Raw genomic sequence first — 25,832 nt, forward strand, 5'->3', positions numbered from 1 at the left:
CAGCCTTGACATACTCCTTTCCCTGTTTGGAACCAATATGTTGTTCCATGTCCATTTCTAACTGTTGCTTCCTGACCTGCATACAGATTTCTCAAGAGGCAGGTCAGGTGATCTGGTATTCCCATCTCTTGAAGAATTTTCTACAGTTTATTGTGATCCACACAGTCAAAGGCTTTGGCATAGTCAATAAAACAGAAGTAGATGTTTTTTCTGGAAATTTCTTGCTTTTTCAGTGATCCAGCAGATGTTGGCAATTTGATCTTTGGTTCCTCTCCATTTTCTAAATCCAGCTTGAATATCTGGAAGTTCATGGTTCACATCCTGTTGAAGCCTGGCTTGGAGAATTTTGAGCATGACTTTACTAGCGTGTGAGATGAGTGCAATTGTGCGGTAGTTTGAGCATTCTTTGGCATTGCCTTTCTTTAGTGCTGGAATGAAAACTGACCTTTTTCAGTCCTATGGCCACTGCTGAGTTTTCCAAATTTGCTGGCATATTGAGTGCAACACTTTCAAAGCATCATCTTTTAGCATTTGAAAGTTAGAGATACCAAAGGAATGTTCCATGCAAAGATGGGCACAATAAAGGACAGAAATGGTATGGACCTAACAGAAGCAGAAGATATTAAGAAGAGGTGGCAAGAATACACAGAAGAACTATACAAAAAATATCTTCACGACCCAGATAATCACGATGGTGTGATCACTCACCTAGAGCCAGACACCCTGGAATGTGAAGTGAAGTGGGCCTTAAGAAGCATCACTACGAACAAAGCTAGTGGAGGTGATAGAATTCCAGTTGAGCTCTTTCAAATCCTAAAAGATGATGCTGTGAAAGTGCTGCACTCAATATGCCAGCAAATTTGGAAAACTCAGCAGTGGGCTACTGTCCATAGGGTCGCAAAGAGTCGGACATGACTGAGGGACTAACACACACACACACACACACACGTGGGATCTTAGTTCCCCAATCAGGGATTGAACCATACTCTTTGCACTATAAGGCAGAGTCTTAAGCACTTAACCACCAGGGAAGTCCCCAAAAGGCTTTATTTTCTAATCTCAGAATCTTAAAGTTGAAAAGCATTCAAGTTTATGAAGTCCAACTCCCCTCCTAATGCTGGAGTGAATATTTTAGACCCAGTTTTTATCTGCTCATTGATAGTCTGAATCAAGATGACGAGTGGCACAGGGCTCTATGAATATGCTGTGCATCTTAGCTATTCTGCCATCGATCTTTCAATAAAGTCCTTCAATATGTGCTGACGTCTAAAGAACTACCCCTTGGATGTGAAATGAGCATCCAAATAGAAATCCCCCCTGCCAGGCATTGTAACCTAATTCTCTCCATGGCACCTATTTTCTTTATGATACAGCTATGCCCTAATCATGGGAGTTGGTAGAGAATTTTAAGCTAACACTTGGGTCATCATTAAACATGCTCATATTCTATTATGAATGTAGTTATTTTTCAGGAAATTTTTCTAAAATGCATAGAAAGCTGTAAGAAGGAAGGTATTTGTCACCTTTTTATTATAATAAGGGAAAATGGATGTAATATAGTGTCTAATAATGGGGGGATAGCTGAAACTCTCACAATATAATTCATCAGCCTTAAATCTATGCAGAATATAGCAAAATATCCATGCAGGTATCCATGCAGAATAACACCAACCCAGAGGTACGTAGATGAAACAAAAAATAATTCAGTAAGTAGAAAACCATGTAACATCAAGGGAACATTCTTAGGAGATGTCATCAGTTAAAAAGCCCGATATGGGCTGGTGTGAAACAGTGATCACACCTATGTAAACACATTTCTCAGGGGAGGACCTGAAGGATTACCTCGGTCTGTGGAAATTTATCCTGTGTCTCTGCCTCTGCCTTCCCCAAACCCCCTATTACTGCACTATTGATTTACCAGTTTGATTTTTCAGAACCTGTTTTCCGATTTTCTTGTTCCTTTTACTGTCTTCTGAGCCAGAACCCACATATTTAACTTTCTTTCATGTATCCAAATGTACTTAAATGACATTTTATCTTTTTTTTTTTTTGCCATGCTGTGTGGCATGTGGGATTTTAGTTCCCTGACCAGGGATCGAACCCATGCCCCCTGTGGTGGAAGCAGAGTCTTAACAACTGAATCACCAGGGAGGTCCCATTAAATGGCATTTAATATTAACTGGCCTTAAGACCTATGAAAGGAAGGAGATCAAAGGGTATAGCTGTGGTTATGGTTCTAATTTTGCTATGCTTATATTGCCAATCATGATTTTTATTTTCAGTAAGTATAGTTTGTATTTGCAGCAGAAAGGAAGCCCAAATTAGTCATTTCATTTAATTATAATTTTTATTTCATACATTATTCAGTCTCTCATTTTTAATCTATTGACCTGCTGCTGCTGCTGCTGCTAAGTCGCTTCAGTTGTGTCCGACTCTGTGCGACCCCATAGACAGCAGCCCACCAGGCTCCCCTGTCCTTGGGATTCTCCAGGCAAGAACACTGGAGTGGGTTGCCAGTTCCTTCTCCTAAGCATGAAAGTGAAAAGTGAAAGTGAAGTCTCTCAGTCATGTCTGACTCTTAGTGACCCCATGGACTTCAGCCCACCAGGCTCCTCTGTCCATGGGATTTTCCAGGCAAGAGTACTGGAGTGGGTTGCCATTGCCTTCTTCAATCTATTGACCCACCTAAACCTATATATTTTTGATCTTCTACTATGGGCATATGTGTGTTTCCCTGAAATTGGATAACATATTTTATCACCATCAATATATATTAACATGAATGCAAGCTTATTTAAGTTCAGACTGTGGATAGGGATGAAGTGAAGTGAAGTGAAAGTCACTCAGTCGTGTCCAACTCTTAAATTGCAGACAAATTCTTTACCAGCTGAACCACAAGCGGGGTGGGGGTGAACAGGGATGGTCGGGATCAAAAACATTGTCTGGTGGAATTATTCCAATGACCCTGATAAGAAAGAACCTAGTACAGAGATTTGAGCCACAAGTACAAAAGCACACCAGAACCTCTCAGTATAGACAGACCCAAGAAGAACATCGGTAGTCTTCTTCCTAGCATTCAACACTGGATTTACACCAAGGGATCTAAGCTATGTCCCGAGCTCCCTGCCCTGGCACTGAGCTGCATCCCCCTGGCACCACACTACACTCAATGTGGGGGATCTCTGCCTGGTATCAACTGGGGGTGTCCTGCGTGTCCTCCCAGACATAACACATCACCATGTTTTTGATGGAAAATAGTAAGATGATAGAATTAAACCTAAATGGAGCATTAATTACATTAAAAGTAAATAAAGTCTTGATTAAAAGATTTGTGGGAGTATAAACTGGCACAGCTATTTTTGAAAACCATTATTCGTGTGTGTATATCTATGTGTACGTGTGTTAAGTCACTTCAGTCTTGTCCGACTCTTTGCAACCTTGTGGACTGTAGCCTGCCTGGCTTCTTCGTCCATGGGATTCTCCAGACAAGAACACTGAAGTGGGTTGCCTTGCCCTCCTCCTCCAGGGGATCTTCCCACCCAGGGGTCAAACCACATCTCTTATGTCTCCTCCATTGACAAGTGGGTTCTTTACCACTAGCGCCATCTGGGAGGAGTTTATATATAAGTATATAGATATCCTCGGAAACTTCATCTCCACTCCGTGATATATATCCAACATAAATGCATACAGATATGCACCAAATATATGTGAACATTCATAGCAACATTGCTGATAATCCACATCACTCTATGTCTGTCAACTATAGGATGAATAAACAGTGGTACATTCCTAAAGTTAGATGCTACATAGCAAGTGAATTACTGGTACTTACAACAATATGGATGCAATCTCTCAGACATAATATTGAGTAAAAGAAACCAGACACTAAAGAGTACATAATGTATGGTTCCGACTTCATTAAGATGAAAAAAATAAATATGGAGATAGAACTCTCCATACTGATCGTATAATATTTAAGGGGGTAGATAATGACTAGGAGAGGGCTCAGGGGACGCTTCCGGGGTGTGGGTATATATTCTGTATCTTGGTAGAGATGGTGTAACATGTGTGTTTTACTTTATAAAAATTAAACTGTATGTTTTACTTTTTGTGCACTTAAATATATGTTATATATTTTTGAAAGGTTTTTCTAAAAAGTAAAATATTTTATTTACAATATTGTTGAAAAGAATAAAGTATTTAGAAGTAAACATAACTAAGGAGGTGAAAGACTTACATGTAGAAAACTACAAAATATACCAGAAAAAAATTTTAAAAGACACAAACAAATGGAAAGACATCCAGTGTTCATGGATGGAAGACTTAATATTGATAAGATATCACTGATGCCCAAAGTTATCTACAGAGCAATCCCAATCAAAATCCCAACAGCATGTTTTCTCAGAAATAATAAAATCTATCCTAAAATTTATATGGAATCTCAAGGGATACAAAATAGCCAAAACAAGATTGGAGGTTGAAAAAGACTGGAGGTTTTTCTCTTGAAAAACGAGAACAAGATTGAAGGTCTCACACTTCCTGATTACAAAACTTATAAAGCATAGTCGTTAAAATTGGCTTGAAGTGTGGTACTGGCATGAAGACAGACGTACACACCAACAGAATAGAATAGGGAACCCAGAAATAAACCCTCACATATATGGTTAACGATGTTTGCACAGGGGCCAAGACCATACAATGGAAAAAGGACAGTCTGTTCTACAAACACTGCTGGGAAAGCTGAATATTGACATGCAAAAGAAAGAAGTTAGATCCTAACTTTATACCTTATACAAAAATTAATTCAAAATGAATCAAATTTCCATGACATAGCACTACAGAACCCTTTGAAGAAAGCACAGGGACTTTTTTGTCATTATATTTGGAGATGATCTTTTGGGTATGACACTGAAAACACAGGCAACAAAAGTAAAAATCGGACGGCGTCAAAATTTAACATTCTTTTGCATCAAAGGACACAATCAACAGAATGAAAAGGCAATCTATGTAATGGAAAAAAATAGCAAATCATTCATCTGATAAGGGGTTAATATCCAAAATATATGAACTCCTATAACTAAACAAAAATAAACAGTGAAAAAACGGGTAAAGGGATTGAATAGACATCCTCCAAAGAAGAGCAAACAAGTTTATGAACAGATGCTCAACATCACTAATTATGATGAAAATGCAAATCAAAAGCACAATGAGGTATCACCTTATATCCATTACAATAGCTAAAATTAAAATATTTTAAAAACAGAAAATAACTAGTGTTGACAAGGGTGTGAAAAAAAATGGAACCCTGTGCACTTTTGGTGGAATGTACACTGATATGCCCACCAGGCAAAACAGTGTGATCATTTCTCAGAAAAAAAAAAAGTAGAATTACAGTATCCAGTCTTTCTACTTCTATTTTTTAAATTTTTTATTGGAGGCTAATTATTTTACAATATTATATTGGTTGGTTTTGCCATACATTGACATGAATACGCCTCGGATGTACATGAATTCCCCTTCCTGAACCCTCCTCCCACCTCCCTCCTCCCCTTATCCTCCCTCTTGGTCATCCCTGTGCACCAGCCCCAAGCATCCTGTATCATGCGTCGAACCTGGACTGGTGATTCGTTTCACATATGATAATATATACGTTTCAATGCCATTCTCCCAAATCATCCCACCCTCGCCCTCTCCCACAGAGTCCCAAAGACTGTTCTAAACACCTGTGTCTCTTTTGCTGTCTCGTATACAGAGTTATCATTTCCATCTTTCTAAATTCCATATATATGCGTTAGTATACTGTATTGGTGTGTTTTTTTTTCTGGCTTACTTCACTCTGTATAATAGGCTCCAGTTTCATCCACCTCATTAGAACTGATTCAAATGTATTCTTTTTAATGACTGAGTAATACTCCTGAGTTGTTGTTTTCGTTCAGTCGCTAAGTTGCGTCTGACTTTTTGTGATCCCATGGACTGCAGCACACCAGGCTTCCCTATCTTTCACTGTCTCCTGGAGTTTGCTCAAATTCATGTCCATCTCATCCTCTGCAGCCCCCTTCTCCTTTTGCCTTCAATCTTTCCCAGCATCGGGGTCTTTTCCAACGAGTCAGCTCTTCGCATCATGTGGGCAAAATATTGGAACTTGAGCCTGAACTTCAGCATCAGTCCTTCCAATGAGTATTCAGAGTGGATTTCCTCTAGGATTGACTGGTTTGACCTCCTTGCTGGCCAGGGGACTCTCAAGAGTCTTCTGCAGCACCACAGTTCAAAAGCATCAATTCTTTGGCACTCAGACTTATGGTCCAACTTCTGGGTTATATACTGCTTTTGGGTATATGTAAAAAAGGATTGAAGTCAGGGTCTCAAAGAGGCATTTGTATATCAATGTCCATAGCAGCATTATTCACAATAGCCAAGAGGTGGAACCAAAGTGTCCATCAATAGATGAATGGATAAACAGCATGTGATATATACACACAAAGGAGTGTTTTTTTTACACAAAGGAATATTATTCAGCCTTAATGGAAGGAAATTTTGACACATGCCACAACATGGATGAACCTTGAGGGCATTATGCTGAGTGAAATAAGGCGGTTACAGAAGGACAAATGCTGTATGATCCCACTCATTTGAGGTACCTATTAATACAAGACAGTTCATAGAGACAGGAAGTAGATGGCAGTTGCCAGCAGCTGTAGGAGACAGGAATGAGTAGTGGTCATTTAGAGTACAAAGTTTCAGTTTTGTAAGATAAAGAGGGTTCTAGAGATTGGTTAGCTAACAATGTGAATGTTTTTAAGGCCATGAACTAAATAGCCACTGAACTAAATAATTAAACATAGTTAAGATGAGGAACTTCCCTGATGGTCCGTGGCTAAGACTTCGCACTCCCAATGCACAGGACGCAGGGCCAGTCCCTGTTCAGGGAACTTGATCCCACATGCTGCAACTGGGACCTGCCGCAGCCAAATAAACACTTTTTTAAAGAATCTGGCGCATAAGATGGGATCAAAATTCAGTGAGTCAGCATATGGGGAAAAACGAGGGGAAATGGTTAAGATGGTACCTTTTGTTATCTGGATTTTACCGTGATTTTTCATTTTTTTTAAAGAAATAAACAGAGGAGGGAGAGAGAGACACCATGAACTTTTGGATCCAAACTTAGCTGCATCTGAGAATCATTTGGAAATTTAAAAAAATACAGCAGTCTCTTTTAAATGCAAATTTGCAGTAACAAAATACAGGTATGACTAATGTTTCATTTATGCATAAAATTTCAAATAATGTGACTCCCTTGAGATTTTAAAAGTTAAACAAGAATCACAGTTTCAACTAGGAGGGAACAAGGGAACTATAAATGCCAGGTGGCGGTGTTAACGGGAGTTGCAAACAGAAGCACAGTGCTACTGTGGGAAAACACATCAAGAAATACACATTTTGCATTATGGAATGCTGTCAGGAATGTCACCCTCATATAAACTGCACCGTTTGCTACTGAATCCTAGGCCCCTCGAGGAACAGCATGACTGGATATGTTTAGAGATGAATCCAAGCAATTTGTATTTTTAAAAGCTCCCTGAGATTTCAAAGACTGATGGTGTGTGCATCAATGCTTGAAAACCAGTGGTCCTCCAGAAAGGAATAAGCACATTCATTCTGTTAAAAAAAAATTATTTACACATATTATGGGCTAAGTTCTAGGGATATAAAATGAAGCAGAAATATAATGACCACACAGATCTTACCTTCTAGTGAAGAAGTCAGGTGATTAAATAAGCAGTTACAATAAAGGATCCTACAGCTATGACTAGGCTTCCAGGTCATTGGGAGCATACATCAGGCACTTCATTGAAGCAGGTGTATGAGCTCATACCCAGTGGTTGGAAAGAAACCACCTAAAGAAGGAGGAAGAGTGTTTCGAGGGAATAGAGAATCCAATGAGACCCAGAGCAGAATAAAGAGCATTGAAGCCAAGTGACCAAAATGAAAAGTGGCTTAAATTCTATGCAGCGAAGAAGTGATGGGTAAAGCTATGGGATGGGCAGAGGCCAGTTCAGGACGGACCTGGTAAGTCTGTGGGGAGCTTGGCCCTCATCCTAAATAAAAGTGAGAGAAGCGAAGGATCTCTCTCTGATTGTACCATGGAGTATGGAACGGGTTGAAGTGGAGGAGAGGCAACTGTGAAGAGAAGCTTCTGGCAGCCGCGGTCCAGTTGAGAAGGAACAGAGGCAAGTGTGCTCACAGCAATAAGAAACTTAGGAGAAATAAGCCTTGGTGATGAATTAGATGTGAAAGGGGAAAAGGAGATGTTAAGAGCGATTCCCAACTGTCTAGCCATTAGAAATATGAATTGTGGTACCTTATGGTGATTATACCAGAGAAGGCTATGGCAACCCACTCCAATACTCTTGCCTGGAAAATCCCATGGACAGAGGAGCCTGGTAGGCTGCAGTCCATGGGGTCGCGAAGAGTCGGACACGACTGAGCTACTTCACTTTCACTTTTCACTTTCATGCATTGGAGAAGGAAATGGCAACCCACTCCAGTGTTTTTGCCTGGAGAATCCCAGGGACGGCGAAGCCTGGTAGGCTGCTGTCTATGGGGTCACACAGAGTCGGACATGACTGAAGCGACTTAGTTAGCAGCAGCAGCAGCATGGTGATTATACAGTGGAAGTGACAAACAGATTCAAGGGATTAGATCTGACAGTGCCTGGAGAACTATGGACAGAGGTTCATGACATTGTACAGGAGGCAGTGATAAAACCCATCCCCAAGAAAAAGTAATGCAAAAAGACAAAATGGCTGTCTGATGAGGCCCTACAAATAACTGAGAAAAGAAGAGAAGTGAAAGGCACAGGAGAAAAAGAAAGATATTCCCATTTGACTGCAGAGTTCCAAAGAATAGCAAGGAGAGATCAGAGAGATCAGAAAGCCTTCCTCAGCGATTGATGCAAAGAAATAGATGAAAACAATAAAATAGGAAAGTCTAGCAATCTCGTCAAGAAAATCAGAGATACCAAGGGAACATTTCATGCAAAGATGGGCTCAATAAAGGACAAAAATGGTATGGACCTATTAGAAGCAGAAGATATTAAGAAGTGGTGGCAAGAATACACAGAAGAACTGTACAAAAAAGATCTTCATGAGCCAGGTAACCACGATGGTGTGTTCACTCACCTAGAGCCAGACACCCTGGAATGGGAAGTCAAGTGGGCCTTAGGAAGCATCACTACGAACAAAGCTAGTGGAGGTGATGGAATTCTAGTTGAGCTATTTCAAATTCTGAAAGATGATGCTGTGGAAGTGCTGCACTCTATACCAGCAAATTTAGAAAACTCAGCAGTGGCCACAGGACTGGAAAAGGTCAGTTTTCATTCCAATCCCAAAGAAAGACAATGCCAAAGAATGTTCAAACTACTACACAATTGCACTCATCTCACAAGCTAGCAAATTAATGCTCAGAATTCTCCAAGTTAGACTTTAACAGTACCTGAACTGAGAAATTCCAGATGTTCAAGCTGGATTTAGAAAAGGCAAAGGAACAAGAGATCAAATTGCCAACCAGAAAAACATCTACTTTTGCTTTATTGACTACACCAAAGCTTTTGACTGTGTGGAGCATAATAAACTGTGGAAAAGTTTTAAAGAGATGGAAATACCAGATCACCTGACCTGCCTCCTGAGAAATCTGTATGCAGGTCAGGAAGCAACAGTTAGAATTGAACATGGAACAACAGATGGGTTCCAAACCGGGAAAGGAGTACCTCAAGGCTGTATATTGTCACCCTGTTTATTTAACTTATATGCAGAGTACATTATGTGAAATGCTGGACTGGATGAAGCACAAGCTGGAATCAAGATTGCCGAAAGAAATATCAATAACCTCAGATATGCAGATGACACCACCCTTGTGGCGGAAAGCGAAGAAGAACTAAAGAGCCTCGTGATGAAAGTGAAAGAGCAGAGTGAAAAGGTGGCTTAAAGCTCAACATTCAGAAAATGAAGATAATGGCATCCAGTCCCATCACTTCATGGCAAGTAGATGGGGAAACAATGGAAACAGTGACAGACTTTATTTTGGGGGTCTCCAAAATCACTGTAGATGGTGACTGCAGCCATGAAATTAAAAGACGCTTGCTCCTTGGAAGAAAAGCTGTGACCAACCTAGACAGCATTTTAAAAAGCAGAGACATTACTTTAGAAACAAAGGTCTGTCTAGTCAAGGCTATGGTTTTTCCAGTAGTCACGTATGGATGTGAGAGTTGGATTATAAAGAAAACAGAACGCCGAAGAATTGATGCTTTTGAACTGTGGTGTTGGAGAAGACTCTTGAGAGTCCCTTGGACTGCAAGGAGATCCAACCAGTCCATTCTAAAGGAGATCAGTCCTGAATATTCATTGGAAGGACTGATGCTGAAGCTGAAACTCCAATACTTGGGCCACCTGATGCAAAGAACCGACTCATTTGAAAAGGCCTTGATGTTGGGAAAGATTGAAGGCGGGAGGAGAAGGAGATAACAGAGGATGAGATGGCTGGATGGCATCACCGACTCAATGGACATGAGTTTAAGCAAACTCCGGGAGTTGGCGATGGACAGGGAGGCCTAGCATGCTGCAGTCCGTGGGGTCGCAGAGTCAGACACAATGAAGCGACTGAACTGAACTGACTATGGTGATTGAGCATTGAGGGGAAAGATGGGGCATTCATTAGGAAAGGCTGAATATTCAGTGTCTGGTGTCCAGGATGTGGATGGTACCAGGTTGGAGAAGCTTCTTTACTACACAGTGACTGGCTGACCTTTGAAACCTTGATAGTAGATGAGATTGCCTCAGTCATTGTTTGCAGGGTAATAAGAGAGTGGACTAGAAGAGAACCCTGGAAGATACCAAGGAAGCCTTGGGAGGGTGTGGAGAGGTGGGAGGAGGCCCAGAGGAGTGTGCTGGGTTGGAAGCCAAAAGGGTGTTTCGGGGGGAACAGTCAGTGATGGTTTCCAAGAGTAAGATGAAGACCTGAAAGTGACTATTGGATTTAGCAACAGAAGTTCTCTGGTAACTGATCTAGGGGTTTGGGTGAGTGGTGGGAGCAGACGTTGAATTAGAGAAGCTAAGAGTGAGAAAGATGGTCATGGGGGACCTGAGTGCCAGTGGCTGTTCCCAAAGCTGGCTCCGAAAGAGGGCTGGGGAGAGGAAAAGGGGTTGACGAGATGCTTGCGCTTGCTTCGCGGGGGTGGGGTGGGTATTTTGTTCATATTAAGCTTGGTGAAGCTTAGACATGTTTCATGGTGATGGGAAGGATCCGGAAGAGAAAGGGGATCACTGAGAGTGTTCACTGAGGAGTGAGCCCAGGCTGCAGTTCAGTCAAACTTGCACTTGAGAGCATCACTTACTCTGTCTGGGTTACAGCATCTTTTCTTTAAAAGGAAAAGAGAAACTTTATTTCCTTAAATATAGAGGGACAGAGAGGCCTGGAGTGCTGTAGTCTATGGGGTCGCAGAGTCGAACATGACTTAGCGACTGAACAACAAAAGCTTCATTGTGTCAGTTTAAAAGTCCCATGCCATCGCATCCTCATGTCGTGTCTGTACAGTGGGCTGGCTCCACCGCACACCCTGAGGCTGGGGGTAGGGGTGGCGTCAACCCAGCTAGCCTTCACCTCCCCCTGCTCCAGGCCCCAGCCCACCGGAGTCATGTCAGCAATGCCTGGCATAGCATCTCCTTCTGCTGGGGTGTGAGACAGGTAGGGAACTGGCTGGTGCAGAAAATGAAGATGTCCCCCTTCTTGATGGGGCTCTCTGGCAACAACATCCCCTTAGCTGGCACCTTCTTGTAGTCCTTGGGGTGGACAGGGTTACTGGTGGGGATGTTGAGCAGACAGTCATCTAGGGTCTTCGCCTCCACGGAGTAGTGGGTCAGAGCCTTGCTCAAGGAGATGAAGATCACAAAAAAGAGGTTGTCGTTCTCCCTATGGAAGCAAGGGTGCAGTTTCTCCTTTATGATGAAGGTGATGTCAGCTGAGATGATGTTGGGATTCTGGTCCCCTTCCTTCCCGAAGGTGATAGGTGTGCCCTGCCTTCAACCAGGCTTTACGTCATCCATGAGGATCTCATCCCTGATGGTAGAGGAGTACCCATCCTAGTTCAGCACTCTTTGGGAGCTCTTAATTTTCTGAGTTCAGTCAAAGAATAGGGTAGGTTTTCTCTCTATCTATGGTTTTCCAACTGCACCCCTCCAAGGGGTCTCAGGGCACTCACGTGGCAGCTTCAGCCACAGCAACCTCTCATGTGTTTTTAAACAGTTTTTAGTTTTTAGCAACTTAATACTGATACATGTACATAGCTTGGAAAAGCAAAATAACAGAAAAAGAATTATCATAAAAACAGCAACTCCTGCTCCGCCCCTGCTCCCTCTCAGTCACTCCCAGTTCTTGCGGATGTTTATGACAGTTATATGCACTGATTTCCGTCAGACCCCATCCCCTCTTCACCTGAGTCTGCTTTCTCATGAGGCTATCCCAGTTTTTGGCTAATTATAAGTGGGCAAATTTAACTCATCGACTCTCTACTTTTACCAGGAGCTCCCGTTTCTCCTGCCAGCAGTATTTGCCTTTTTGTTGCCTTTACCTTGGTTTCCATTAATGCTTGCCATTGTTTGAAAATGTTCCACCATCTCAAAAACCTGTCAACACATTCCCTGTGCTGCTTTAAGCAGGAGCCTCCCCTCCCCTCCCCCCTGCTCCCTGGACTGCCGTCCTTGGGCCAGTGTTCAGTCCTGCCTGTGTGGGAGCCTGTCCCCTGCCGCCCTGTCCTCCTCTTGCTTGGTTCATACCCTGGTTTTAGTGTAACCCATCCTCCTGGAGCTTGCGAGACCATGTTTCGAGCACTGCCTAACCGAGGATATGTCTATTTCACTCTCACATTTGATGGATGGATGGTTGGCTGATTTCAGAATTCTGACTTGAAAAATATTTTCCTTGAAAAATCGTTAAGGCCATTATTGCCTGGCCTCTGTTTTTATTGTTGAGATGTCTGACGCTATTATGATTTCCTATCCTTTAGCCCCAGGGCTTCCCTGATAGCTCAGTTGGTAAAGTCTCCTCCTTTAATGCGGGAGACCCAGGTTCAATTCCTGGGTTGGGAAGATCCCCCAGAGAAGGGATAGGCTACCCACTCCAGTATTCTTGGGCTTCCCTTGTGGCTCAGCTGGTAAAGCTCTTCGATGTGGGAGACCTGGGTTCGATCCCTGGGTTGGGAAGACCCCCTGGAGAAGGGAACAGCTACCCACTCCAGTATTCTGGCATGTTGTATTAGTTTCAGGCATATGGGATTCCCAGAAGGCACAGTGGTAAAGAACCCGCCTGCCAATGCAGGAGACACAAGAGACACTGGTTCTATCCCTGGGTCTGGAAGATCCCCTGGAGAAGGCAATGGCAACCCACTCCAGTATTCTTGCCTAGAAAATCCCATGGGCAGCGGAGCCTGGTGGGCTACCATCCATGGGGTCGCAAAGGGTCAGACACGACTGAGTGCACCCTTGGCCAGTTTATTTCTCCAGGAAACCGAAAGTCTTCTCTTTATCCCTCTTTGGCCACGAGTGTGTGCCTTACCATGGTTCTCCACTCATTTTGCTTGGTACTTGGTAAGCCTTTTCATCAGGAAGACACGTCCTATAGTTCCAAAACACTTTCTTGAATTATTTATTTTGTAATTTCCTCCATTTCATTTTTTCCATTTTCTCTTTCTAATGTTCTTTTCAGTTCAATATTAGACCTTCTAGCCTGACCTTCTCATTTTATCTTTTTTTCCTTTGTTTTTTTTTCTCTCTCTCTCCCCCTCCTCGAGATTAATCAACTTTATAGTCTAACTCTTCTGTTAATTTTTTAAATGTGGCTACTCTAATTTGAAAAATTATTGCCATTTTTATAACCATTTATTATTGTGTCATGGATACAATTTCTTCTCTTCTCTCTCTAAGGACGTTACCTCCTCCCCAACCCAAACTGTTTAAATCCTAACTATCCTTCAATTTTGTTGTTGTTCTTTAGTTCCTAAGTCATGTCCAACTCTTTGCGACTTCCTGGACTATAGCCTGCCAGGCTCCTCTATGCGTGGGACTTCCCAAGAAAGAATAAAGGAGTGGGAAACCCTTATCCAGGTGATCTTTCCAGCCCAGGGATCAAACCTATAGCTCCTGCTTGGTAGGCAGATTCATGATCACTGAACCACCTGGAATGCCAACTGTCCTCCAAGGTTCAACTCAAAACCTTATCTTTTATGAGACCTTCTCCAACCAGTCCAACTCTTGCCACTAGATAGGAATTCTATAGCACTATTATATTCCACACTATTTAATAGGTGATTTTACTTAAACTTGCATTACTTCCTTTTGAGGAATCAGTCTTTATCTCCCCAATTTTACCATAATCTTTAAAAAAGAGGGACTATTTTCTTGTTTTGTATCAGCTACAGTGCCTTGTCTAGAATTGTGACTATAACAATTGATAAACAGGTGCTTGTTGATTTGAATTAAATGATAAAACATCCTTATCCCACCAAACCAACCTATCCCAGTGAGAGTTCTTTAAAGAGCACCAAGAACATAGGTATTTTTAAAATTATGTAAGTGTAGAACTTACAGATTTTCATAGCTTTCCCTGTCTTTCACAGTGTTTCAGTTCAGTTCAGTCGCTTAGTCATGTCCGACTCTTTGCGACCCCCTGAATCGCAGCACACCAGACTTCCCTGTCCATCACCAACTCCCAGAGTTTACCCAAACTCATGTCCGTTGAGTTGGTAATGCCATCTAACCATCTCATCCTCTGTCATCCCCTTCTCCTCCTGCCTTCCATCTTTCCCAACATCAGGGTCTTTTCAAATGAGTCAACTCTTCACATCAGGTGGCCAAAATACTGGAGTTTCAGCTTTAACATGAGTCCATCCAATGAACACCCAGGACTGATCTCCCTTAGGATAGACTGGTTGGATCTCCTTGCAGTACAAGGGACCCTCAAGAGTCTTCTCCAGCACCTCTGTTCAAAGGCATCAATTCTTCAGTGCTCAGCCTCCATCATGGTCCAACACTCACATTGGTACAAGACTACTGGAAAAGCCATAGTTTTGATTATATAGATCTTTGTCAACAGAGTGATGTCTTTGCTTTTTGTCATAGCTTTTCTTTCAAGAAACAAAGATCTTTTAATTTCATGGCTGCAGTCACCATCTGCAGTGATTTTGGAGCCCAAGAAAATAAAGTCTGTCACTGCTTCCACTGTTTCCCCTTTTATTTTTCATGAAGTGATGGGACTGGATGCCATGATCTTAGTTTTTGGAATGTTTGAGCTTTAAGCCAGCTTTTAAACTTTCCTCTTTCACTTTCATCAAGAGGCTATTTAGTTCCTCTTCACTTTCTGCCATAAGGGTGGTGTCATCTGCATATCTGAGGTTATTGATGTTTCTCCCGGCAATCTTGATTCCAGCTTGTGCTTCTTCCAGCCCAGCGTTTCTCATGATGTATTGTGCATATAAGTTAAATAAGCAGGGTGACAATATACAGCCTTGACGTACTCCTTTCCCAATTTGGAACCAGTCTGTTGTTCCATGTCTGATTCTAATTGTTGCTTCTTGACCTGCATACAGGTTTTTCAAGAGACAGGTAAGGTGGTGATCTCTTTAAAATTTTTCCACAGTTTATTATGATCCACACAGTCAAAGGCTTTAGCATCATGAATGAAGCAGAAGTAGATGTTTTCCTGGAATTCCCTTGCTTTCTCTGTAACCCAATGGATGTTGGCAATTTGATCTCTGGTTTCTCTGCCTTTTCTAAACCCAGCTTGTACATCTGGAAGTTCTCTTTTCATATTCTGCTGAAGGCTAGCTTGAAGGATTTTGAGCATAACCTTACTAGCATGTGAAATGAGCACAATTGTCTGGTAGTTTGAACACTGTTTGGCACTGCCTTTCTTTGGAATTGGAATGAAAGTTGACCTTTTCCAGTCCTGTAGTCACTGCTAAGTTTTCCAAATTTGCTGGCATATTGAGTGCAGCACTTTAACAGCATCATCTTTTAGGATTTGAAATAATAATTCAACTGGAATTACCATCACCTCCACTAGCTTTGTCTGTAGTAATGTTTCCTTATGCCCACTTGACTTTGAACTCCAGAATGTCTGGCTCTAAGTGAGTGACCACACCATCATAGTTCTCTGGGTTATTAAGATCTTTTTTGTATAGTTCTGTGTATTCTTGCCATCTCTTCTTAACCTCTTCTGCCTCTGTTAAGTCCTTACCATTTCTACTCTTTATTGTGCCCATTCTTGCATGGAATATTCCTTTGATATCTCTAATTTTCTTGAAGAGATTTCTAGTCTTTCCCATTCTGTTGTTTTCTTCTATTTCTTTCCATTGTTCATTGAAAAAGGCCTTCTTATCGTTCCTTGCTCTTCTCTGGAAAGAAGGAAGACTCTTTTGCAAACAGGGGCCGGATAAAAGGGCATGGAAAGTGCAACTGAACTATTGTATGAAAATTACAGGGCAAACAGAAATATCATGTCAGTTAGATGGAAGTTCTGTTCCTAGAAAGCCAAAATGGAGTCAATTCAGTTGAATCAGTTTCTTGGTAAATCTAGTGATTTGACTGTTTTACCTGTTGCTGGTTTAAAAAGCAGCGTAGAGTTCAGCAAACAGTGGTGAATTTCCGTTTCTTCTATGGATGTAATGAACAAAGGCAAGTTTCATTTTAGATTGATGGAAAGAACAATCAAATTAAATTTATAATTGCATCCAATCCCCTTTGACTCTTGTTTTTTTTTTCTCCTTGATTGTGGCATTTTCATGTTATTAATAGGTGGCTTGGGCTGTGGCTGTTCTCCACCTTGGGGTATTTGACTTGTTCTAGTTCCATCTTTTCTCCCCTCCTCACTTGCTGGTATCTGGGCCACACTGGGCCCTGCTGTGAGCTTGGGCTGTGATGGCTATGGCAGCGTGTCCTCTCACGTCCCTCTCCTTGGCCTGGCTCATCCAGCCTGGCAGAATGATGCTTTCCGCTCCTGGGCAGGGCAGCGGGCAGCTGTCTGCAGAGCCAGCCCCTTAGTCCTCTGTCCCCACCCTCTGCCCCCCCCACCTCCTCCCCTCCATCCGCTTCTGCCTGAGCAAGGTTGGCTTTCTTTTTCTCAAGCAGCTTTTCAAATACCAGTGATCCTTCCCCTAGATTCTGGAAAGGTGATGTTGGAAAACGTTTGTCTCCAGGTGTTTCCTCATCTCCTTCTCTCTTAAGCCGCTGAGCTCTTGGATCTGCTCATCCTTCTTGTGATCACCTCTCAGATGACTTGGGGACAGGACCTTCCACACGTGAAATGACCAACTAAAAAGGCCCTCATGGAGAAAATGTACAGTTAACACCATTGATAAAATAGTCAAAATGTATTAGATGTGCCCAAGAAATGAATGCCACTGCCTGATCCCAGAGACAACTTCATTTGGAGGCAAATTTTAAAAAAGTATATTTTGGGGCATTCTCTTTGAGTGTCCAGGCCCCTGAGAAGAAAAGCCTAGAGACTTCCTGGTCTAGAGACTTCCTTCTTTTACTAACCAAGTAGCAGAATCCCTTAGGTGGTCACCGTGGAACTGGGGCTTCTTCGGATCAAATGGTCCCACCCACCATGACCTTCTCCGAAACCAACCATTCCATACCCAACATGGACCAAAGGAATAATCCACAGTGGCCAATCCTTGTGCTGGGAGCCTCGTGCAGTGCTTTCTTCAGTGGACTAGATTGAAGGGCTTTGGTAGAAAGATGTTGTTAAAATATAATAATAAATAAAAGAACTCCACCCCTTCCTGTGTCTGCTAAAAACAAACAAAACTGGGTAGGGGGGGATAAAAAAGATCTGTCTCAACCCAAGAATATAATAACACTGCCTCTCTTTCCTTGTTTTAGGGAATGCTGTCGATTTTTTGGAGACAATGGCTTGACTTTGAAGGTGTTTTTTACCAAGGCAGCACCCTTTGGTGTTCTTTGGACACTCACAAACTACCTGTACTTACATGCAATAAAGAAAATAAACACTACGGATGTCTCCGTATTGTTCTGCTGCAACAAAGCTTTTGTGTTCTTGCTCTCATGGATCGTTCTCAGGGACAGGTTCATGGGAGTGAGGGTAAGTTCCTTATTCTCTGTCTTCCCCCTCGCTCAGTCATGCCGGCCAAAACCTGCCCGTCGGCTTGCTTAGCTCCATGTGCTGGACCGCTCAGCCTAAGCCGCTAGCCACTCTCCTTCTGATTTGCAGCAGAGAAGGAGCCCAGCCAAGGGCCAGGCTCTTGGGGTGCCTTGCAAACCTCCTTGCTTGCGAACCATTCTAGACAAGCGTTCATTAAAGCACCTTTCATTTCAAGCATTTCAACAAGCATTCCCTAAAGTGTGTGCTGGTTGGGGTCCCCCCTTAGGGAAGAGGTAATGTCTTCAGCCTGCCTCTCACAGTCGCTGCAGCCCAGAGCCCTCAGCTAACACTGCTATAACTCTGATATCTGAAACCAAATCTCCTCATCCACGTGGACATGCCCTCTTGGTGGGCCATTTATCTGGATGGTGCGTTCAATACCCAAGTGGGCCAGACACACTTAGAAAGTGAAAGTCGCTTAGTCGTGTCCGACTGTTTGCGACCCCATGGACTGTAGCCCCCCAGACTCCTCTGTCCATGGGGATTCTCCAGGCAGGATACTGGAATGGGTTGCCATGCCCTCCTCCAGGGGATCTTCCCAACCCAGGGATCGAACCCAGGTCTCCCACTTTGCAGGTGGATTCTTTACCAACTGAGCCACCAGGGAAGCCCAGTTCAAATTCTAAACACACTTAAGACGCACTTAAGCTCAGTTCAAATTTTGAAGGGACAGTTTCACTTCCTTCAACCCCAGAGGAAGGGAGAATGAAATGATACCCCTTGAATTACCTCTCGTTGTCACCTCTGAGACTGAGTAAATTCCCTTAAAATAGAGTCAAATTTAGCTAGTCATATTTTAGAACAGTTATGTGAAATATGATAAATGCGCTATCAAACATGAGCCGACAGATAGAGGAGTCCCCCCAGGATGAAAGGAGCAGGTGACATTTAGCCTTGGAAAATGGCAACCCACTGCAGTGTTCCTGTCTGGACAGTTCCATGGATGGAGGAGCCTGGCGGGCTGCAGCCCAGGGGTTGCAGTCAGACACTACTAAGGAACTGAGCAGGCCTTGGGACCGAGTCCTGTTGCCTTCTGCTTGTCGCCCTCTGGTGGCCGGGAGCTACCACTGCCCCGCTATCACTGTCACAAACACGGACAGAAAGGATTTGACCAGGCTAGATCTCTGGTAGTCAGAATGCATCACTTACTCCTTCCTGCACCCTCAGAACATGTAGGAAGGCCAGGAAGCTAAGAGTCCTGGACAGCAGTCCCATTAGAGGGAACCCCGCTGGCACCCAGCAAAGGGGCAGATTCCAGGCTCTCTACTTGTGTCCTTGGCTCACTGTCCTGGGAACAATGACATCACCTTCACGGTGGCTTCACGCCCACCTAGTTACTCAAACAGCAGTGGGGACGTGAGTCAACTGCTGAGTTGTATTTTTAGCTTGCAGTAGGGGGAAAATTTGTTTTGAGACTTCGTGTTAATTTTGGAATAAGAACTCAGCTCACTGTGCTACCACCCAGAAAAGCTTTGCGCAAATAAACTATAGAATACATCTCCACAAGAGGTACAGCCAGCAGCAATCTGTCCAACAGCCTGCCTGACTGGATACTGAAGGCTCAGATGTGCTGGGGCCCATGGTGGCTTTCTTTTGATGTCAAGAGCCAAGAAAATGCATGACGGAGCACTCTTGGGATGTGACTCTAAAAGTCCAAAACAGATTCCAGATGAGAACATTACTGGGAAAAGATACTTCAAGGTTCACTGTGCATCGTGAGGAAGAAAAAGTTTTGGAGGTTAAGAGAAGGAGGTGTGAAAATACTGACTCACGGAGAGCAGAGTGACACACCCAGATCTTTATCTCATTGCTCTGCAAGATCCCCCTCACACCCCTGAGCTGTGATTCAGTCCTGCCATCCTGGCCACTTGCTTGGTCGGCACTGACCTCTGCAGACTGAATAGATTTTCATATCGAGGCCTTCAGCACGAGGCCAGCACTGAAATAAAGATCCAGGAGCTGGTGCTGGGGATGGAATTTACTAATCTGTAAAGCACCGCGCAGTTCTAAGTCTGTCTGATAATCATCACCCCTCCTAGATGTGTCCTCTAAGATCGTCCCACTCCAAGTCAAGGTAGGGCACCCTCTTCTTATCGTCAGGAGTTCAGAGAGCTTGAAAAAAATATTTAAGATGCCAGCAGCTGGGCAGAGTGACAGAGGTCATCCTGGGGAAACAGATGGAGCTTCGAGCCCAGGATGAGGCCTAGCACGCACGTTTCTCTGAGCCTTCTCCCGGACTGCTCGGTTAGCTGACCACCTGCTGGGTCATCGCCGGAGGCTGGAGGGAACTGACGCTCATTTCCATCCTGCTGGCTGAGCACACTGGCCTGAGAGTCACCCAGACAGAGAGAACAGGTGTTTGTGGAGCAGCGACATAGAGGGCCTATGCTATTAAGGCAGTGACTCAAATCACAGGAGTTGTGGTTCCTGGAAAACCAGCAGCAGGCCTGCGTTAGGCAGACAGACCAGGAAGAGCAAATGTTTATCTTCAAATGCTGGGGAGGTTGTGGCCACACATGGCGTCAGAGGCTAGTGTTTGAGAGGAGCCCAGTCTGGCCCGCATGTCACCCCTGACTCTGCACTTGGATATGCTTTTCACATGTGTCCTGGCTCTCCAGGCTCAGGGGTCATAACACAAGGAGGTGCTATATCCCAGAGTTGAGGGGCAAGGGTTTGGGTCCACTCTCATAAGTTGTTGAATGTTAAGCTAGTTACTTAACATCTCTGAGCCTTAATGACCTCATTTTAAAATACAGTTGTTGGCGACTTCCTTGGCAGTCTGGTGGTTAAGACCCCACCCTTCCAATGCAGGGGATACAAGTTCAATCCCTGGTCAGGGTACTAGGAACCCACATGCGTGGGGTGAGGCCAAAAAACAAAATAGATCATTAGTACTCATCTTATAGAATAGTTGTAAGAGTAAAAGTGATGCATGCCTGACACATGAAACCCCATAAATATCATCTTTTCCCACTGTTGTTATTCTTCTTATTCCTTCTCAAGTAGAGGGGTTTGATGGACCAGCCCAGTTCTTTGGGTGATAGTGTCAGAGACTGACCGACACTTAGGAAGGCAGTTGGGCGCAGCAAAAGCAGCAGGAGAATGAGAGCAAGTAGAATTCTGGAGATAGGAGAGATGGCCCCTCCTGAGTCAGAGCCCACCCAGCTGTGGTCAGCAGCTGGATAAAGGCCGTGCCACCCCCAGTCTGCATCTCAGAGGAGAGGGCGGATGGCATTCTCAGCTGTTCAGAACCACCCACTCCAGCTAGAGCGTGCAAACCAGGAGGACTGGAGAAGCAGCAAGGAGGGTAGCATCCGAGTGGCCTCAAACCCCAGCAGCATGGTCCTGGGGAGCCTGGACCTTTTCCAAGAGCAGGTCGCACCTCAGTCTGACCCCACCTGATGTTTGCCATAATTGGCCCACTGGCAACCTTTGATTCAGTGCCATCCCTAACAGTAACCCCGCGTGCTGACTGCTATTCCACCTTCCATTTGGTAGGCTGTCCCCTGCCACCCGAGCACAGCCTGGGGAAGGGCACACAGAGTGTGGGGGAGTGTGGGGTGGGGGGCTTACGGCCCAGATGCCTGTCCAGCCTCTGAAACAAGCGGGGTGAACTAGATGGTCTGCTCATTCCTCCAGACTCTCTTGGCATCAGTGAGGGCAGCGCAGGACTTGGGAGGGAAAGGGCTGAGGGAAATGTCCGTAAGAATCAGCCTGTCCTTTCCCTTTTTAAAACTTCTCCAAACTGTACAAATCTAAAACCCATCACAAACAAGGCTCTGCTTGGCAGAGGGCATGGAGCCCATCACATTTCTAGCAGGAGTGGGAAGCAGTGCTGGTCTGAGAGGTGTGCAGACTCCACCAAGGGCTGCACCTGCCTCGTCCCTTCCGTGGAGCCCTTTCCTCTCCTGACATCTGATGGGGAGCATCAGACATGGCCGCGGCGGGTATGGGTGCATCAGTGAGCTGCTGGAGCCCTGAATCCAGAGCCCTGGGGGTGGGCAGGCTATAACCACACAGGCAAGACCATCATCGAGAGGTTGAATGGTACATGCTGGCCTCAGGGTCTCCCACATCCACGCTTCTTCCTCTTCTCCAGCTCATTTTTCCCAGAGTAGGGATGGCGGCTTCCCTCCTCTGGTCTCAGGCTACTGTCAGCCATTTGCCTGGATCCCCAAGTCTTTGTTCAGTGTGATACTCTGGGGGTGCAACAGCAAAGGGTGAGAAAGCAGGGGTGGGGAAGTAGGGATGTTCACTTTATTCCATCCTGAGACTCAGCATTCTCCCCCAGGGAGGCCGGGACCTAGGAGATGAGGACTCTGTGAGACCACAGAGCACGCAGGACCCGCCTTACTGGAGAGTCCCTCTTACAACAGGAAACAGGCTGGGGAACACTTCCAGGTGTAAACCAAAAGCCCGGTATTTTAGAGTATATAGTGTGAACTCCATGCTTATTTTTTTTAAAGAGATCTGGCATCGTCAAAGGAATTTCAGGCTTGGGGAAGGATGCTCAGGTCTTCCCCCGAGATCCGTAGTTTATGTTTCAACTCTGCCCCGCTTTCAGGGATATCAGACGCAAGGAAAACCACCGGCTTCCCCTCCGGCATGGAGGTCAGGACCCAGGTTCAGGGTCGGGAGACCCAGGGAGCTGCCAATGCCCAGACAGTATGCCCTGAAATCGAGTTACTTAAACCTGTGACGTATGGAGAGGACCTCCAAGGGGAGAGGCTCTGGATGTGAGCAGCTGGGGGGTGAGCCCTGTCCCCAGTGCCATCTGCCAGAATGAACTCGCCGGTCTGGACTTGGAACATGTTGACCGGGAAGCCAGTGGCCACCCACACTCTCTATTTCTCGCCCCTTCCCTCAGGTCTTCTGCACAGCACAGCTCAGATGGAAGCTTTTAGCTCTATAATTATGATTTGATCAATAGAGAAAGGAGAGTGAGGCGGTCCGAAATCTGCCCTCTGAATCTTCAGGGAAGAATAACCCTGGTTCTCCTTCACTTCCTTAAACTTCATCTTTATGTTTGGAAAGACTCAGGTGCCTTTGGAGATGTGCCACATCACCTGGAGTGGAGCTGTGTTCCTCCCTGCCCCCACCCCTCCATTTCCGCCCCCCCCCCCCCATTTCCTTCGTTTTCTAGTTAGTTCTCTGTTTACCCAGCTGCCTCGCCGAGCCCACTGTCCCGCGCTGCATTGCTGTGCGGGCCCTCTGGAGCAGAGCCACACCCCCTGCCCTGCCTGCTTTTTCACTTATCCCTGTTCTCCTGGGGGGGGGGGGGACGGTCCCTAACTGTTCTTGTACCTCTTCTTTCTTAACAAAGAGCCGTACACAGTACATGTAGCATTTGATATAAAATATACGCGTTGCGTGATGAGTGATAAAAAGTGAAGCACTAAACCAGAAGGAGCTGGTAGACAGAGCAGGGCTGGCACTTCTCCAAGAAAGGATGCCCGCCTGCTCTCAAGGGCCCCTGTGTGAGGGTGGGTGTGTCCTTATACTGCCTGAGAAATGCACTCCAGCTCCAACTGCTGAGCCCTGACACAGTGCCTTTCACTAACCTAACACAACATGGTTCAACCCTGCAGGAAACCTCACTTCAGATACCAGAGTAGAAATGGCAATGGCTTAAGAGGTGAATCCTACTTTCTATTTATATATAGAAACACTGACTTAGCAGTTAAACCTGAAATGTGTATCCCAGCTCTATGACTTTCAGCAAGTTACTGAGATTAAGTGTCCATGTCTATAAAATGAAATAAATAGTGATATCTACCTAGTCTGAGTATTAAATGGGAAAGTACACAGAAAACAGTTATCCCCTGATTACTCAGCAAATGTTAGCCACCCGATATTTTTGCAGAGAGCAGAGGTCATTTGAACAGTCTGTAAGAGAGAAAACTCCAGTAAATCCAGTTGTCAGAACTTGCACCGCCCACGTTTGTTCTGCCTCCAGCAGCCCCTCCCACTTGCCGCCCAGCGACCTTTCTGTAGCTCCAGGACCACCTCTGGTTAGAATGGGTACTTGCTGCTGCTGCTAAGTCACTTCAGTCGTGTCCGACTCTGTGTGACCCCATGGACTGCAGCCCACCAGGCTCCTCCGTCCATGGGATTTTCTAGGCAAGAGTACTGGAGTGGCTTGCCATTGCCTTCTCTGAGAAGCATTCTCCTTTAGGAAATGTTATCCCGAGTAAGTTTCCCCCCTGTGCACTCTGACGATTTGATTTTGCAGAACAAGAATGTGTGAAGATCCCTGGAGCCCTTATTCCACACGAGGAGTTGGGAGAACAGGGCGGGAGCCGGGGGCTGGAGTGGGCCCTCCATAGCTGAGGAAACGAGCTGCAGGGCCAGGGTTAAGACACTGTATGTAGCCCTGATGGGCCAGTGACGCATGCCCTTCCAGAAGGCTCTGCTGCTGGTGTGTGAAAGAGGGCCACGATCCGTGCTCGCGGTCCCTCTGTGTTGAGATGTGAAATACATAAAAGCAGGACCCTGAGAGGCACCTCCGGAAAGCTGGGAAGGAACTAAGAGGGGGTCGTGAACAGGCCTCAGTCGTGACCGAGGACCCGGTCGCTGCGGCTGCGACCAGCCCCTCTGGCGGCCCCAGGAATCGCAGGGCCGGGCCTCCCGAGCTCTGCGCCTTGCTTCCTCCGGGCCTTGGGTCCCGCCAGGCTCTGCCGAGCAGGGACGAGCATTCAGACGGGAGAGCAGCCTTTGCACGGTCTCCGAAGGACTGCGCGGCGCGCTCGCAGACACCGAGACCCCGGGCGGCGCGGGGGGCCCCGCCGACTCCGCGCCGCTCTGACCGCCGTGCCTTCCTTCCGTCCAGATTGTGGCCGCCATCCTCGCCATCGCCGGGATCGTGATGATGACCTACGCGGACGGCTTCCACAGCCACTCCGTCATCGGCATAGCCCTGGTGGTGGGCTCGGCGTCCATGTCCGCCCTCTACAAGGTAGGCGCCGGGAGCGGGCCCTCTGGGCTCTCTTGGCCTGGCTGGCTGGGTGCTTTGAGGGAAGCTTGTATGGAGTGGTGCTTGAGGATGAGCACCGGGCACCGCGAGCCTCGCAGTGCGGAGACGTGCAGCAGCTCTTGGCTCTGGCTTTCCAGACCTTTCCATCGATGGCCATACATTTGCAGCATTTGGGATAGAAGGGGTGGAAGGATAGGTGGATCAACTGAATTCGATGAGTGACTTCCTTGTTTGGCCAGACAAGGGAGGATTGGGCTGCCCAGGTGATGCTAGTGATAAAGAACCAGCCTGCCCATGCAGGAGATATGAGAGATGTGGGTTCGATCCCTGGGTGGGGAAGATCCCCTGGAGGCGGGTGTAGCAACCTACTCCAGTATTCTTGCCTTATCCCATGGACCGAGGAGCCTGGCGGGTTACAGTCCATGGGGTCACAAAAAGTCTGACAGGTCTGAGGAGACTTAGCACCCACGCACAGAGAAGGATCGGGGGCCCTAACTGCCTGCTTGTGTGTTTGGTTAGATAATTTCCCATCAGATTGGACATGAAAATTGGAATATCTCCTGCAGCTTTGAAATCTTTCATCACATGGTTCTTGAGGCCACCAGGACTCAACATGAATCCATGTGCATTTCAAGTATTGCTT

At 45.4% G+C, this 25,832-nt stretch overlaps 1 protein-coding gene and 1 pseudogene across 1 annotated transcript in view; one reads left to right on the top strand and one right to left on the bottom strand.

The window, feature by feature from the left end:
- SLC35F3 (solute carrier family 35 member F3) overlaps nt 1–25,832 on the top strand; it is a 146,483-nt gene that overhangs the window by 110,310 nt on the left and 10,341 nt on the right. Inside the window, exons 3-4 of the mRNA XM_055425793.2 lie at nt 17,937–18,156; nt 25,046–25,171. Of these exons, the coding sequence (XP_055281768.1) occupies nt 17,937–18,156; nt 25,046–25,171 (346 nt within the window). The remainder of the gene's footprint in view (nt 1–17,936; nt 18,157–25,045; nt 25,172–25,832) is intronic.
- Nucleotides 11,691–12,637, bottom strand: LOC148775923 (dnaJ homolog subfamily B member 13 pseudogene; annotated as a pseudogene).

This window comes from Moschus berezovskii, chromosome 12 (assembly GCF_049115385.1).
Source record: "Moschus berezovskii isolate FMDL1 chromosome 12, NW_MosBer_1.0, whole genome shotgun sequence".
Lineage (NCBI taxonomy): Eukaryota > Metazoa > Chordata > Mammalia > Artiodactyla > Moschidae > Moschus > Moschus berezovskii.